General features: G+C 38.9%; 1 protein-coding gene across 1 annotated transcript in view; it reads left to right on the top strand.

Annotated features, from left to right (window-relative positions):
• prkcbb (protein kinase C, beta b) overlaps positions 1–14,560 on the top strand; it is a 125,681-nt gene extending 111,121 nt beyond the window's left edge. Inside the window, exon 14 of the mRNA XM_053648224.1 lies at positions 14,358–14,560. Within this exon, the coding sequence (XP_053504199.1) occupies positions 14,358–14,516 (159 nt within the window). The 3' untranslated portion in view covers positions 14,517–14,560. The remainder of the gene's footprint in view (positions 1–14,357) is intronic.
• Positions 14,561–15,006: the final 446 nt, after the last annotated feature.

The following is a 15,006-nucleotide window of genomic DNA, read 5'->3' on the forward strand; positions in this document are numbered from 1 at the left end:
GAAAACCAAGATAAATCATGTCAAATCTTTTTCCACCTTTAATGTGATATAGCAACAAACAAAATTCAAGTGAAAAACAAATAGAAATATTTTAGGTGGAAAAAAAGAACACGAAAAAAAATTTGTGGACGGCTGGGTGAGTGTGAGTCACTTACCTGGGGAAGAGATGGCACCAGGATGCACTATGGGAAGAAGGCAAGCCAGCGTAGGAAGTGTGATGCTCTGGGCAATGTTCTGTTGGGAAACCTTGGGTTCTGGCATTCATGTGGATGTTACTTTAACATGTACCACCTACCTACATTTACATTTATTCACTTAGCAGACGCTTTTATCCAAAGCGACTTACAAATGAGAAAGATACAAGCAAAGCGATATATCAAGCAGAGAACAATACAAGAAGTGCTACCATACAAGATCTATTAATTGAATTCCAGAAGAAGCAAAGTGCAGAGTAGAGGTGTAAGTGCATTTTTTTTTTTTTTTTTTTATTATGAGTCGGTTAGGTGTTCATGGAAGAGGTGGGTCTTTAGCTGTTTTTTGAAGATGGTGAGAGATTCTGCGGTCCGGATTGAGATTGGAAGTGCATTCCACCACTGAGGAACAGTTAGTGTGAAGGTTCTGGAAAGGGACCTTTCGCCATGCTGAGTTGGAACTGCTAAACGTCAGTCGCTAATCGATCGCAGATCGACCTACATAAACATTATTGCAGACCAAGTACACCCGTTCATGGCAACAGTATTCCCTAATGGCACTGGCCTGCAAAAATTGTTCAGGAATGGCTTGAGAAACATGAAAAAGAGTTCATGGTATTGACTTGGCCTCCTAATTCCCCAGATCTCAATCCCATCGAGCATCTGTGGGATGTGCTGGACAAACAAGTCTGCTAACATCTTGGTGACAGATACCACAGAACACCTTCAGAGTTGTTGTGGAGTCCATGCCTCGACAGGTCAGAACTGTTTTGGCGGCACAAGGGGGACCTACACAATATTAGGCTGGTGGTTTTAATGTTAATAAAATTGTAAAAACAGCAAGAGATGTACAGGGTTAGGGTCAGGGTTAGCTCTGTGTCAGGTTCTTCCGAGGAGATTTTAATGCAGGCTGTACTGTTCACAGAAAACAGTTTGAGTTAAATGAACAAACAGTATCATATTGCATTGAGATATTTTATCATTTGATTCGCAAAAATACTGAGTTCCACTAAGATTAATAAATAATATAGACGCTTTGGTAAACATTTCATTGCCACAGTTTAATGAAATATTAGGGGTAGCCAGAGTTTCCTGAGTAGTCTTAAAGCAATTGCTTGTGAGCAGCACCATCTGCCATCTGGGCAGCCTCCCTGATAAGTTTTCTTCTTGTCCTTTCATCAATTTTAGAGGGACGTACTGTTCTTGGTAATGTTATTGTGGTGCCCCACTTTTTCTCCCCACTTGATTGATATCTTTTGACAATGAGATCCTGAAAACAAGAAAATCCTACTGTCACAATTGTGGAGACGGATGCACATGCAGAAAAAAGTTTAATAATGCAAAACATACACAAAACAATACCGAGAAGGTGAGAGAGCATAATGTGACAACATAAGACAAACACAGAGTGAGGTGCAAGTAGTGACTATATATGGACTGGTGCTCATTAACCGGAATGAGAGTCAGGTGCAGGTGGTCATGTGACCGTGATGCAGAGGTGCAGTGGCTCCTGGGAACTGAAGTCCAGAATACCTTCTGGGAATTTGTAACGCCTAGAGAAACAGCTTCTCTTTATGATGATAATTACTTTTGAACATGAGTTTGAATTTGACTGCATAATTGTGAGCACAGTCATATGCCCCATTCTAAAAGGGTGTGCACAGCACATTGTTTTTTCCCCCCTAAAATGTTTCTATTTGTTTGTCACTTGGATATTTATTTTGTTTCCTACAGTGCTCTCCACTAATATTGGCACCCTTGGTAAATATGAGCAAAGAAAGTGTGAAAAATTGTCTATTGTTTAACCTTTTGTTAAGCAAAATTCACAAAAGTCCTCTGCTTTCATGGATATCAAACAATTGCAAACAAAACACAGGTTTATCCAAAAAAAAAAAAATCTTTGTTAAATATAGGTGTAGAACAATTATTGGCACCCCTATGAATTCATATTCCCGTTGGGGGCACATGGTGGCTTAGTGGTTAGCACGTTCACCTCACACCTCCAGGGTCCGGGGTTTGAGTCCCGCTGGGGCCATGTGTGTGCGGAGTTTGCATGTTCTCCCCGTGCTGAGGGGGTTTCCTCTGGGTACTCCGGTTTCCTCCCCCAGTCCAAAGACATGCATGGTAAGCTGATTGGCATGTCTAAAAGTGTCCCTAGTGTATGAATGAGTGTGTATGTGTTTGTGCCCTGCGATGGATTGGCACCCTGTCCAGGGTGTACCCCGCCTTGTGCCTGATGCTCCCTGGGATAGGCTCCAGGTTCCCCGTGACCCTGAAAAGGAGTAAGTGGTAGAAGATGGATAGTATATTCCCACTGATATTTGAAATTTTTTTAGTACACCTGGGTGACTAGGAACAGGAAATTGTTCAACCATGACTTCCTGTTTCACAGGGGTATAAATATGAGGTAACACATAGGCCATATTCCCTTAGTCATTAGTTATTTTTGAGGTTCACAAAATGGGAAGTGGCTATAAGAAAATAGCACAAGCATTGAAAATGCACGTTTCCACCATCAGGGCAATAATTAAGAAGTTCCAGTCAACTGGAAATGTTATGAATCAACCTGGAATTGGACATGTGTCTATATTGTCTCAAAACACTGTGAAGAGGATGGTGCGAGTGGCCAAAAAATCTCCAAGGATCACAGCTGGAGAATTGCAGGAGTTAGTTGCATCTTAGGGTCACAAAGTCTCCAAAACTACAAGCCGAAGTCACCTATATCACCACAAGTTGTTTGGAAAGGTTTCATGAAAAAATCCTCTACTCTCATCCAAAAACAAACTCTAGTGTCTCCAGTTTGCCAGACACTACTGGAACTTCAAATGGGATCGGGTTCTATGACCAGATGGTTTGGTGCACACAGAGAGGTAGACATATGGAAACGTACCCACGGTTAAATATGGTGGTGGCTTTTTAATATTTTGGGGCTGGTTTTCTTCCAGAGGACCTGGACATTTTCTTAGGATACATGTCATCATGGACTCTTATCAAATATCAACATATATTAAATGAAAACTTAACTGCCTCTGACGGAAAGCCGTGGTTGGATCTTCCAGCAGGACAATGATCTAAAACATACATCAAAATCAACACAAAAATGGTTTACTGACCACAAAATCAAGGTCCTGCCATGGCCATCCCAGTCCCCTGACCTGAAACCCATAGAAAACCTGTGGGGTGAACTGAAGAGGAGAGTCCGTCTGCATGGGCCTCGAAATTTGAAGGATCTGGAGAGATTCTGTATGGAGGAATGGTCTCAGAACAGTTAGAGTGTGTTTGTGAAGTTTTTTAAAGAAAAGATCCAAAGGTTAAACAATAAAGACAATTTTTCACAACCGTCTTTGCTCATATTTACCAAGGGTGCTGGTATTAGTGGAGGGCACTGTATATCACATTAAAGATAAAAAACAAATCTGAAATGATACTGCAATAACATTCTGATATTTTAACAGGGGTGTGTAGATTTTTTCTATCCACTGTAGAAATAAAACACATTGGGATATAATGTTATAGGAAAGACTTCATCAACACCCCATCATTGATTATTTACGCTATAACAGCGTGTCCTGTTGTGTTTTATTCAATACACACAGGTATTATGTATTCATTACATTCTTACAAGTTTTGCAAAATGACAAATCTAACCATTGCATGTAACTAGCTGTTATTACTCATGTTGCAAGTTAGCATATATTTATTAGTATCCAATTTAGGCTATTAGCATATTATGATGGAATAATGATAGAATAAATTTTGAGCCCTAAATATTTATCCTAAAGTCCTTATGCAGAATACATAACATAACGTTAAATGGGTTGGAAATTGCAACTAAATTACTTCCTGTATCTTGGCACACTGTACTGTTTGCTTAGGATTTTACTATTTTATGTTCTTTAAAAATAAGGAAAAACACCACAGCAGATCAATCATTTATAAACACAGTTATGTCCTGAATCAGGGCTGTGAAATCAAGTTCTGCATATAAACTCTTGCTTAGTCAGCCAACTCCCAAGCCACAAATAATAAAGCACAAAAATACACAAAAATGACAAACAAATTCATTTCCAATCTGTGCTTCACCAAAGTGCTGTTATAGCACAGATCATTTTGAGATATTGCTATAATGAAAGCGTCCTACATTTCGGATCTGCTTCTCTCTAAAGCACAACCCTTACCTTTTAGAAAATGGTCTAAACTGCAGATTTGTGTGTTTTTAAAATTGTGATGGCTAGACGACTGGATCAGAGCATCTCCAAAATGGCAGGTCTTGTGAGGTGTTCCCGGTATGCAGTGGTTAGTACCTACCAAAAGTGGTCCAAGGAAGGACAACGGATGAACCAGCGACAGGGTCATGGGCGCTCAAGGCTCATTGATGTGCTTGGGGACCGAAGACTAGCCCATCTGATCCGATCCCACAGCTATTGTAGTACAAATTACTAAAAAAGTTAATGCTAGCTATGATAGAAATGTCACACACAGCTTGCTGTGTATGGGACTGTGTAGCCGTAGACTGGTCAGAGTGCCGATGCTGACCCTTGTCCACCACCGAAAGCTCCTACACTGCATGTGAGCATCAGAACTGGACCATGGATTAATGGAAGAAGGTGGCCTGGTCTGATGAATCATATTTTCTTTTACATCATGTGGACGGCCAGGTGCATGTGTGTCGCTTACTTGGGGAAGAGATAGCACCAGAATGCACTATGGAAAGAAGACAAGCTGGTGGAGGAAGTGTGATGCTCTGGGAAATGTTCTGCTGGGAAACCTTGGTTCCTGGCATTCATGCAGATGTTACTTTGACACATACCACCTACCTAAATATTGTTGCAGACCGAGTACACCCCTTCATGGCAATGGTATTCCATAATGGCAGTGGTCTCTTTCAGCAGGATAATGTGCCCTGCCACACAGCAAAAATTGTTCAGGAATGGTTTGAGGAACATGACAAAGTTCAAGGTGTTGACTTGGCCTCCAAATTCCCCAGATCTCAATCTGCATCTGTGGTATGTGCTGGACAAACAAGTCTGATCCATGAAGGCCCCACCTCGCACTTACGGGACTTAAAGGATTTGCTGCTAACATGTTGGTGCAAGATACCACAGCACACCTTCAGAGGGTCAAAGATGTTTTGGGGGGCACAAGGGGGACCTACACAATATTAGGAAGGCAGTTCTTATTTTATGGCTGATCTGTGTAAATCTAATAGCATTAAAAGATTAAGGATTGGCTCTGGCTACATTTAATAGCTAAGTTATGAACTAGCTTGGTAGTTAGCTATTTTCACTTTCTAAAATAATATATTAAATAAGGCTGTTACACAGAAAGGTAGATTCAAATCATATACATAATCTATAAAGGGAGCTCGACTTTGTAACTCGAAAATGTGAAATAAACAGTTCCTGGCGCACACAAAAACTGGTCTGATATGCACCCAAAAGAAAAAAACAAGTGACTTGTGTTAAGCAAAAGACTAGTTGATTTAAATATGATTTTGGATCAATAAGCTAATTAACCAAATCTCCTCTCAGGGCAGTTTATTTAACCAGTAAGTATTGAAAATGAAGATTAGAGGGTCAACCTTTAACGCATTTTGTGCAAGAATTTAACATAGGCGTACGCTAGGAGTATTACTCAAAAGTGTGCAGAAAGAACAATATTATCCCAATAAAAATGGTAGATGAGCCAGTCGACATCTGGAATGACTGGAAATTGTGTATGTGTTTTGAATTCTCCAACATTAAGGGACCCCCTGGAAGGTGTACCCTTTCCCCCCATCTCACATTAGCAGGAGGTCTCATCTAATCTCTCGTCTCAGCTTGATTTTCTAGCTTGAAATATTCAACACTCGCGTTCTGTGCAGGTGAATGGTTTAATGTGAAATAAAATATATGAATGGATGTTTGACTTAGCTAAAAATGTCACTTAATTGAGCAAAAGAGAAAAACAAAGAAAAATATGCCTACAATGAAGTGTCAAATCTAACACTTTTACAAATAATTGTAATGTTAATGATGATTAAAGTGAATAAAAACACTATAATGACTTCAAATTGTGGTTTGGCAGGTTTAGTAAGGATAATAATTCAGTTTTAACCACTGAAAACAGTTAATGATGTCAGAAAATGCCTCATTACAGATTAGTGGCAAATTAGCAGTGACTTTTGCTACCAAACCACTAGCTAAATTAAGCATTTACAAATGTGTTTATTCATTCAGGGTTTATTTATTTATTTGTTTATTTATTTATATATTTATTGGTGTTTTGAACTAGTTTTTCTCTGCCTGTTAGGCTAACTAAGTAAAATAAGGTTAGGTGCTACTAAGAATTGCTGAGGACGAATACAAGCTAGCTTGCTACCTAGTAAGCTAACATCTAACAGCTAGCTACAGTAGCAGTGCAATATTGCTATCCTAACAGTTATGTTTAATCTGTTAGAGTTAGAACAGACTGTTTTAAAACTCAAAGCACCAAAAGCCTTGCCTATTCTACATTTTTATTGGTTCTGTGACATACCCATCCCTTCTGCCCATAAAAGTAGAAGCTGCTATACAATGTCGCTAATGTTGTTAATGTTTTAGACAAAAAAGAGACATATTTAGAAGACTTTGCTGGTTTATTTATCCACAACTTTTTCTAAGACACATACAGAAACGGAATGAATTATGAATGACCATGAATGCATGAATTATTAGCTCAAACATAGTTTAGCATAGATTATCATAACTTGCATATATTGGGTGATTTTTATCAAATATTTTTCATGTGCCGAAGTATTTTACAAAGCCAATTGAAACATATAAATGAAGATAAAATAAAAACTATATATATATATATATATATATATATATATATATATATATATATATATATATATATATATAGTTGTTTTTATTACCATTTATTTAACAGTTATACACAGTGTTTGCGTTAGATTGAGTGTGTGTGAATGTGTGTGTTTATTTGTGTGGGTGGGTGGTTTGGATGTCAAATTGAGTACATATTTATTATTGAATTGAAATAGTGTAAAATGCAAATGCACCTCTTGGCATGTATACATAGTGCAAATGCGAGCATGTACTGTAGCGCTTATTCCAATGTTTTTAGGTAACTCAAATGCTAATGCATCTCAATTCCACTTGAATTCCAGTGCACATGTTAGCATGCAGCTACAGTGACAGTGTAATGCTCCTTGGCAAGTATCACAAAAAAAGTATCACAAAGCTGATGAAAATATTAGCACTTGCACTGCCAGTCAAAAGTTTTTGAATACCTGAACTTTTTATGTTATATTACGGTCTAATCAGTATTATTGCCACAGAACAGACAAAATGATACAGAATAACAATTGAAATGAAACCTAAATCTCTGTGGAACATATTAACTGCTCGCTCTCAGATCCTAATGCGATTCTGAATGAGTGCTTTATATTAAAAGCAGGCACGTTTGAAAGTCGTTTCTAACATTTCTGAATTCACTAAACGTTTCTTAATTCACTTTAACCTATTCTTTGGTTAGATGTTCACATTTGAGAGTATTTAAAATGAGGTCATGTAAAATGTAGTGTGTTCAGAAACTTCTGACTGGCAATGAAGATGAATTGATAATGCATATAATGCATATGAGGGTGTTACAACTGTTATAAAAGCTGTTGATTGTAAATATTTCTGCTAATCCTTCACAGTTCACAGTGTTATGCAATGGAAAGCTAATCTGGTAGTGAATGTTCATTCAGTTCTGTATTTTAAACTTATTTATCTGCAGTGTGTGTGTGTGTGTGTGTGTGTGTGTGTGTGTGTGTGTGTGTGTGTGTGTGTATGTGTGTATGTGTGTGTGTGTGTGTGCGCTGTAGTTTCCTGATTCATTAATTCATTCATTTTGAATTTCGCTGCTTATCAACAGAGAACAGATTTGCAGCTCTTCAGCTCCTAATTCGGCTTTATCCTCAAAACCTCGTCGCCTCAGTGGAGGCACAAATTAAAGATTCACTTGAGCCCCTTAGCATTGCTCATGTCAAAATAAACCCACCAGGAGAGCAAATAAAAATGCCTAGTATTTGTAAATTTGAAGCATGAAGTTAGTGCAAGATGTTAGTGTCATCTCTTATTTCTATTTCCCAGATGTGCACACACCTGCCATCAGGAGGAGTTCCAAGCATAATGGTACTTTTGGGGTCAGTTTCCATGAGAATTGTTTTCGTTGATCAGCATTGAGATGAAGAAAAGATAGATACGGGTGTTTAAACAAAGATTTTTCAGTTGTGTTACCTTAGAAACTTTAAAACCTTTAGTTATATTAATATTGGAATTTTAAACAAAATCTAATTTCACAAATAAATATGAATATATTATTTAAGATATTTAAGGAAATATTCACACCTTATTAGGAACGATAAAAAAAATCGTCTTAGAAATGCAGAGATGACCGCCATGCCCATACCAGTGGTAAGAGCAATGTTAACCTTGAGGAAGCTGGAGAAAATGCATGGTGACACCCAATTAGCAGCAGCACAGACTTCCTGTAGTGGCACACCTCTAGATAAGGACCATGGGAAAGAGATGCGTGACAGGTCATAGTAGGGGCTGGGAGTCCACCCATTTTTAGTCCAAGGTTATGACCAACCAGTGGCCAGCCTTGGCTTAGATATGGGAATCCCTCATGTCTTACCTCCATAACAAATGAGCAGCTGGTATTAAATGGCACTCATTCACTAAAGACTGCAAGGTCAATTAACTCATTTACAAAGGTGGGCAGAATCGAGGCTGCCTGCCTATATATTGAAAACGCACATGGTGCTAGGAAAATACCAATGGGCAGGACTTTCTATTGGAAAACTTGTCTTTGGAAGGCAAACTATAAAAAGCATCTGTGTTATGGAGCAATGGGAACATGAAAAAATGCAGGCCTACTGACATGAAATGACTGTGGCTGCATGGCTTGAACTAGATCTGCCACTCTTAGGATAAAAAGCAGAGGGTCTAAAAGGCTTTATCTGAACAAGAAAATAAGATGAATAAAGCCTTTTATTTTTTTTATTATTTATACTACCTTTTGCATCTCTGTTCAATTGGAAGCAAGTTCTTGAACAGAATCAGGTTAACATTTTCTTGGGGCTTGGTACCATCCATCCATTTTCCATACTGCTTGTCCTACACAGGGTTGCAGGGGAGCCTGGTGATTATCCCAGGGCACTCGGGGCACAAGTCAGGGAACACCCTGGACGGGGTGCCAACCAATTGTAGGGAACAATCACACTCACACTCGCACACCCATTCACAATATATGGACAATTTGGAAATGCCAATCGGCCTACAACGCATGTCTTTGGACAGGGGTTGGAAACCAGAATACCTGAAGGAAATCTCCAGAGCACAGGGAGAACATGCAGGCTCCGTGCACACAGGGTGGAGGCGGGAATTGAACCCCCAACCCTGGAGGTGTGAGGTGCTAACCACTAAGCCACCATGCCCCCCACCAAAGAGACTTTGAGACCCAAAAAGCCTGTGGACTGGAGAACTGTAGTATATATTCTCTGTGGTGGGGGAGGTTACACACCACTGGAGGTGTATAAACCAAATTAGCAGAGATTCACCCCATATCCTGGCCAAGCTTTCCCACTGATGGAGTGGTCAAAATTTGCAGATTGGAGGGACTGCTAGCAAGAAATAGCTAACGTATTGCCAATGTGTACCACATTCAATGCAAGGGGAGTCATCAGCACTCAGCACTGGGGCAGCAAAGATCTGCGTATAGCACTTGGTGTGATTATGACTGATGCAACCCAAGCATCAGTGACAGGAGGTGCATATTGGGTAGCGGCAACATCTGTTATTAGAGCCAAAAAATGAACATCAAAGATCCAAGTCGATGTGTGGGTTGAGTGTTCATATCTGTCAAAATGAACCAGACTAAAAAAAATTGGTCCATACCAAAAACAAGGTATGTGTAAAAGTGTTCTTACACATGCTTCAAGGAACAGTGTCTCTCCTTTTACAAGACTTCACAGCGGCCTCTAAAATCAACACAAACGCACACTCATCAAAATGAACAATTTACACCAGAATATTCACAACCAACTTCTCATGTATGTCTCTACCACAGAACATCCACACTGCACTGATGTTGTCACAGTTGTCACGGTGTGCTGCCATCACTGGGAAAGAACTATTCAGAACAGAAGACTAATTTTTTTAAAAAAATCTTATTTATTTACTCATAATAGAAAAGCCTATATGAGATCCTTCATCTCATTTATCATTATTGCTCAGAGAATTGTTTCTACCCCACAGCTGAAATTCTCTCCAGCTAAATACTTCTATATTCTAAACCATATACCAAATAATGTATGAGAGATTTCCTGGTAGCCTAAATTTCAGATGTTTACTCTTTTTCCATCCTGTACCACTGTGCAACATTTGGCAATATATATTGTCTATTGAAAATGACGTTTCATCTGTGTCACAAATCACATGCTGCTGCTGTAATATTTTGTCTAATAATAAAGAACCTAGACAATGTCTAGGTTCTTTATTATTATTATTATTATTATTATTATTATTATTATTATTGTTATTGTTATTATTACTTGGCATTAATATAGGACCTTCCGAAGCCCTTCTGGCCATCAAGATGAATGTGCATACATTCTTCCTAATAGATGTTTTTGGTAATACCTTCTTTAATATGACATTGTGATTGTAGTATATGCTTTACATGGTAAGATATTTATGGGATTTGAGAAATTTGAATTTTACTTGTGCCTCTGTTCCATATCATGATTTAAACTGTAAAGAGTTAACATTTAGAGGGTGGAAAATTTCTGCAAGTGCTGCCAGAATCATGCTAGCTTCCAGTATATAGAAACTCATCATACAAACCCAACCTGCTGTGTTTTAGTCACTGTAGGACCAAAGAGTATTTTGTTTAACATATTTGCCTTAATTTTTCTGTCCTATCTTTAAACATATATGGGGAGGAAAAATGTGAAATTCTATGTTATTAATATTTAAATATCTGTAGGCTAGACTACAGTATGCTAGTTCAAAGAAGAGTACAAAAAAATTAACATAATGTTCTATGAGTAATAGATTGGAATGCCTTAAAACACATGGGTTGTTTTTTTTTTCATATAAATGTTTTAGATTATATGCACTGGCATTAGTTGGAAAGAACATGTGTTAAACTAAAAGGCAGGAGCATTTTGACAGAAGATGACTAAAGACTCTTGGCAAGTTCAGATGGTGAGAAGCATCTTCTTTGATCCTTGGTGGTAATAAACAGCAGGAGAGGGACACTTAAGAGGTCAGTCAGATCTTACTGGGGCTAGTTTTCCCCCCAGCACTGAGAAACATAAACAAATGTAGTATGGGGGAAAAGGAATCCAGATGATGGATCAGATGATTTGATGAATAAATTAAGTTTGAAGTGATGGGGATGAGTGCATAGAAGACAACAGGCAGGACAGATATGGATACCAATGACAGTAGTTTCTCTGCAGTGCCAATTTTGTCTACATCTCAATTTGTGCTATTCAGGATAAAACGGTTAAGCACTATGGGCCATATTCAGTGTTGAAAATGTGGACCGATGAAGGAAATTTTAGTTTTTTTTCTCGCTGTCAAATGTAACATAAAAGCAAGAGATAATTTAAAGAAGAAAAATAAAAAAGTCTGACATGATGTTTTTGTTTATTCTATGTGCTCTCCTGTAAAAAAAAAAACAAAAACATAGTGACAGTTTGAAGAATAACCTGACTGTTCAGCTGACTAATCTGTTTCACTTCCAGCTCACTATATGTGTTGTTCATTATTTGGTCCATAAATAAACTATTAATTCCTTAATATTAAATAATATTGCATCAATAATATTGAGTTACATTTAACTCAACTCTGAATAATGTGTTATATTCCTACACTTTACTGAATTTCTATACTTGTCTAGTCTAGTTATCTAGTACCAGGAGGTTTGTAGGGCAGTAACACCTCAAAATAAACAATAATGTTTTGCACTGAAATTGATTTGCTAGAAAATCCTCCACAGGAACAACTGCATATCACACAACTATTCTGACAATCTAAAAACAGCTCAGTCTCTGATGGTGCTGACTGTGACCATGAGCACAAAAACTGTCCTGTCTTCTACATCTCATTTCTCAGTGGGTGGTTCCAGCATTTCATCTGATTATTAATAATGCACTACATCTCACTGAGTTGCCATACTACATGATTTGAGACATAGCCTGTGTGAAGAAGTGTTTTCCAAAAGGTTTGTTGTATGTTATTGTGTTACTGCAGGGCTTGTGTGTGTGGGTGTGTGTCTGTCTCCGTCTTTCAGCTGAATTACTTCTATTCATGGATTTCCATTAATGGTTAGCTTCTGAAAACTCTCTCTGTCTTTCTCTGAGTCTCTCACTCTTTGACTCTATTTGTGTCTCTCTACATCTCTGTCATACACAGATCCTGAATGACAAAAGGAAATGAAGTGTGTATGTGTGTTCCAATAGAATATGGGAGCTTTGGAGGGAAGCCCTTCTGCGGAGATCTGCAGAAGGGGGTTTCCTCTCTGTGTCTCTGTAGTTCTATCTTGTTAGAAATTGGCTAAATAAAGGGCCATGTGTGTGCAGAGTTTGCATGTTCTCCCCATGTTGCGGGGGTTTCCTCCGGGTACTCCGGTCCCCCCCCCCCCAGTCCAAAGACATGCATGGTAGGCTGATTGGCATGTCTAAAGTGTCCGTAGTGTATGTATGGGTGTGTGAATGTGTATGTGAGTGTGCCCTGCGATGGACTGGCACCCTGTCCAGTGTGTACCCCGACTTGTGCCCGATGCTCCCTGGGACAGGCTCCAGGTTTCCCCATGACCCTGAAAAGGAGTAAGCGGTATGGAAGATGGATGGATGGATGGATGGAGAAGAAATCATCAGTACTGATCACCCATCAACCATTACTTTACATCTCTGAGAATCTGACTCAGACAGATATCCTGTTAAGATGGTACCACTCTTATGAACAAATATTGCCTCTCAGATGTGAAGGCATCTCAAGTTGGTGAGGAAAATTGATAACGGAGACCTTGCTAAGGCAACTCAGTTGTCTTAAAAATGTATTTGGTGTAGCAGTACAAATTTACATGAGTATAAGAGGCTACAGTGTGTTATGGGCTTTGGCTTGTCTTTAAGAGGAGGAGATTTAAAAATAGGTGTAAATCAGTGTTAGTTTTTGGGGGACACTTGCTTATGGTGAGTATACAAGGCTGGTGCAGTGGCAATAAAATAATATTCCATAGTGCATACGATATTGTTACGAATTTATCCCAATTGAGCAAGCCGGTGGCAACGGTGGCAAGGAAAAACTCCCTACGATGTTAAGAGGAAGAAACCTTGAGAGGAACCAGACTCAGAAGGGAACCCATCCTCATCTGGGTAACAACAGTTAGTGTGAAAAAGTTCATTATGGTTTTATATGAAGTCTGTTTCGCCTTAGAAGTAGCCATAGTCCCAGCAATCTGGAATTGGAGTAGATGAGAGCTCCATCCAGAGGTAGGGCATCTGAAATGGATGAGGCATGTCTGGAGAGCAGAAAGTATCAGGATCGCTAGTATCTCCATAAAATCGTGTGTGGTCTTTGTTTGTCCCGCAAGCTTCATATCTGACCTCTTGCTCACATGTGTGAAAGTAAAAATGTCTTCTTCATGCAACTTTTTTTGCCTTGTCCTGCAGGATCCCAGTCCCAAAACATCTATTCGTGTCTGTATTCACGTCTGTTTAGAACAAATTATTGTTCATTCTGAATAAAGTGTTTTTATTCGGCTATATCCCTAGTTTCTATATCTCCAACATCAGACACTGCCCAGCTTTACTGCTGTGAAAGGACAGATGTGCATTGTTGACTTTTAGTTTGTTCAGACTTAATAAAATCTCTCAAAATAAATGTTTTTAAATTTTGTGAATTCTTTTTGGCCTCTTTCGTCGATGGAAGATGAGTGGGGTAGGACAATGTCACCTTGTTTTAGAGAATCATGTAATATGTCACACTGGAATTTAGCTTAATACTTGTTTGCATTTTACCAGATGTTTCCTACATTTCCTGGACAAGGTATCATGGGACTACAGTAAAATTGCAAATATGCACAAATTAATAGCAGGCTTTCCTTTCTTTTTTTTTTTTGCAGAAAAACAGCCGAGATACATGCAACTTTGATCGTGAGTTTACGAAGATGCCAACGGAGCTTACACCGACTGATAAACTCTTCATCATGAATCTGGATCAAGACGAGTTTCTTGGATTTTCTTACACAAATCCAGAATATGTCCCTCCATCTCAGTCATGAAAATGATCCTAGAAATACCTTACAAAGGGTTTTACCCTCCTGTAGTGTTCAAAATTTAGCAATGTTGCATCCCAGAAGCTGCCCTGGAACGCTCTAGATTTTATAGCAATACAGTTCTCCATTTTTGTATCCCAAAAACTCAGGTTTCTGAGAGCTTGCTAATATTTCAGTCTAAATTTATAGTAACTCTATAAGCTGAGTGAAGTAAATAACGAATGAAGCTATTAGTATTAACTCTACCCCTGCTTTAACTATGGTCAGCCTCTCACCCTGACCCCACACTCCCAGCCTACTCCTAACCTGCAAACCCTGGCCCTCACTGTATGCCCATCCTCAATCAAATCCCACCCTTGAAAACCCCTTCAGCCTAACCCTAGTCTAGTAGCACCCATCACCACACCTACACCCTTTAATGTTAACCTGACCATTACTGTAACACCTCCAACTATTCTAACTATTTAATGACTCGTCCAGAGCCTACCCACCTCTC

Source organism: Ictalurus furcatus, chromosome 2 (genome assembly GCF_023375685.1).
Source record: "Ictalurus furcatus strain D&B chromosome 2, Billie_1.0, whole genome shotgun sequence".
Classification (NCBI taxonomy): domain Eukaryota; kingdom Metazoa; phylum Chordata; class Actinopteri; order Siluriformes; family Ictaluridae; genus Ictalurus; species Ictalurus furcatus.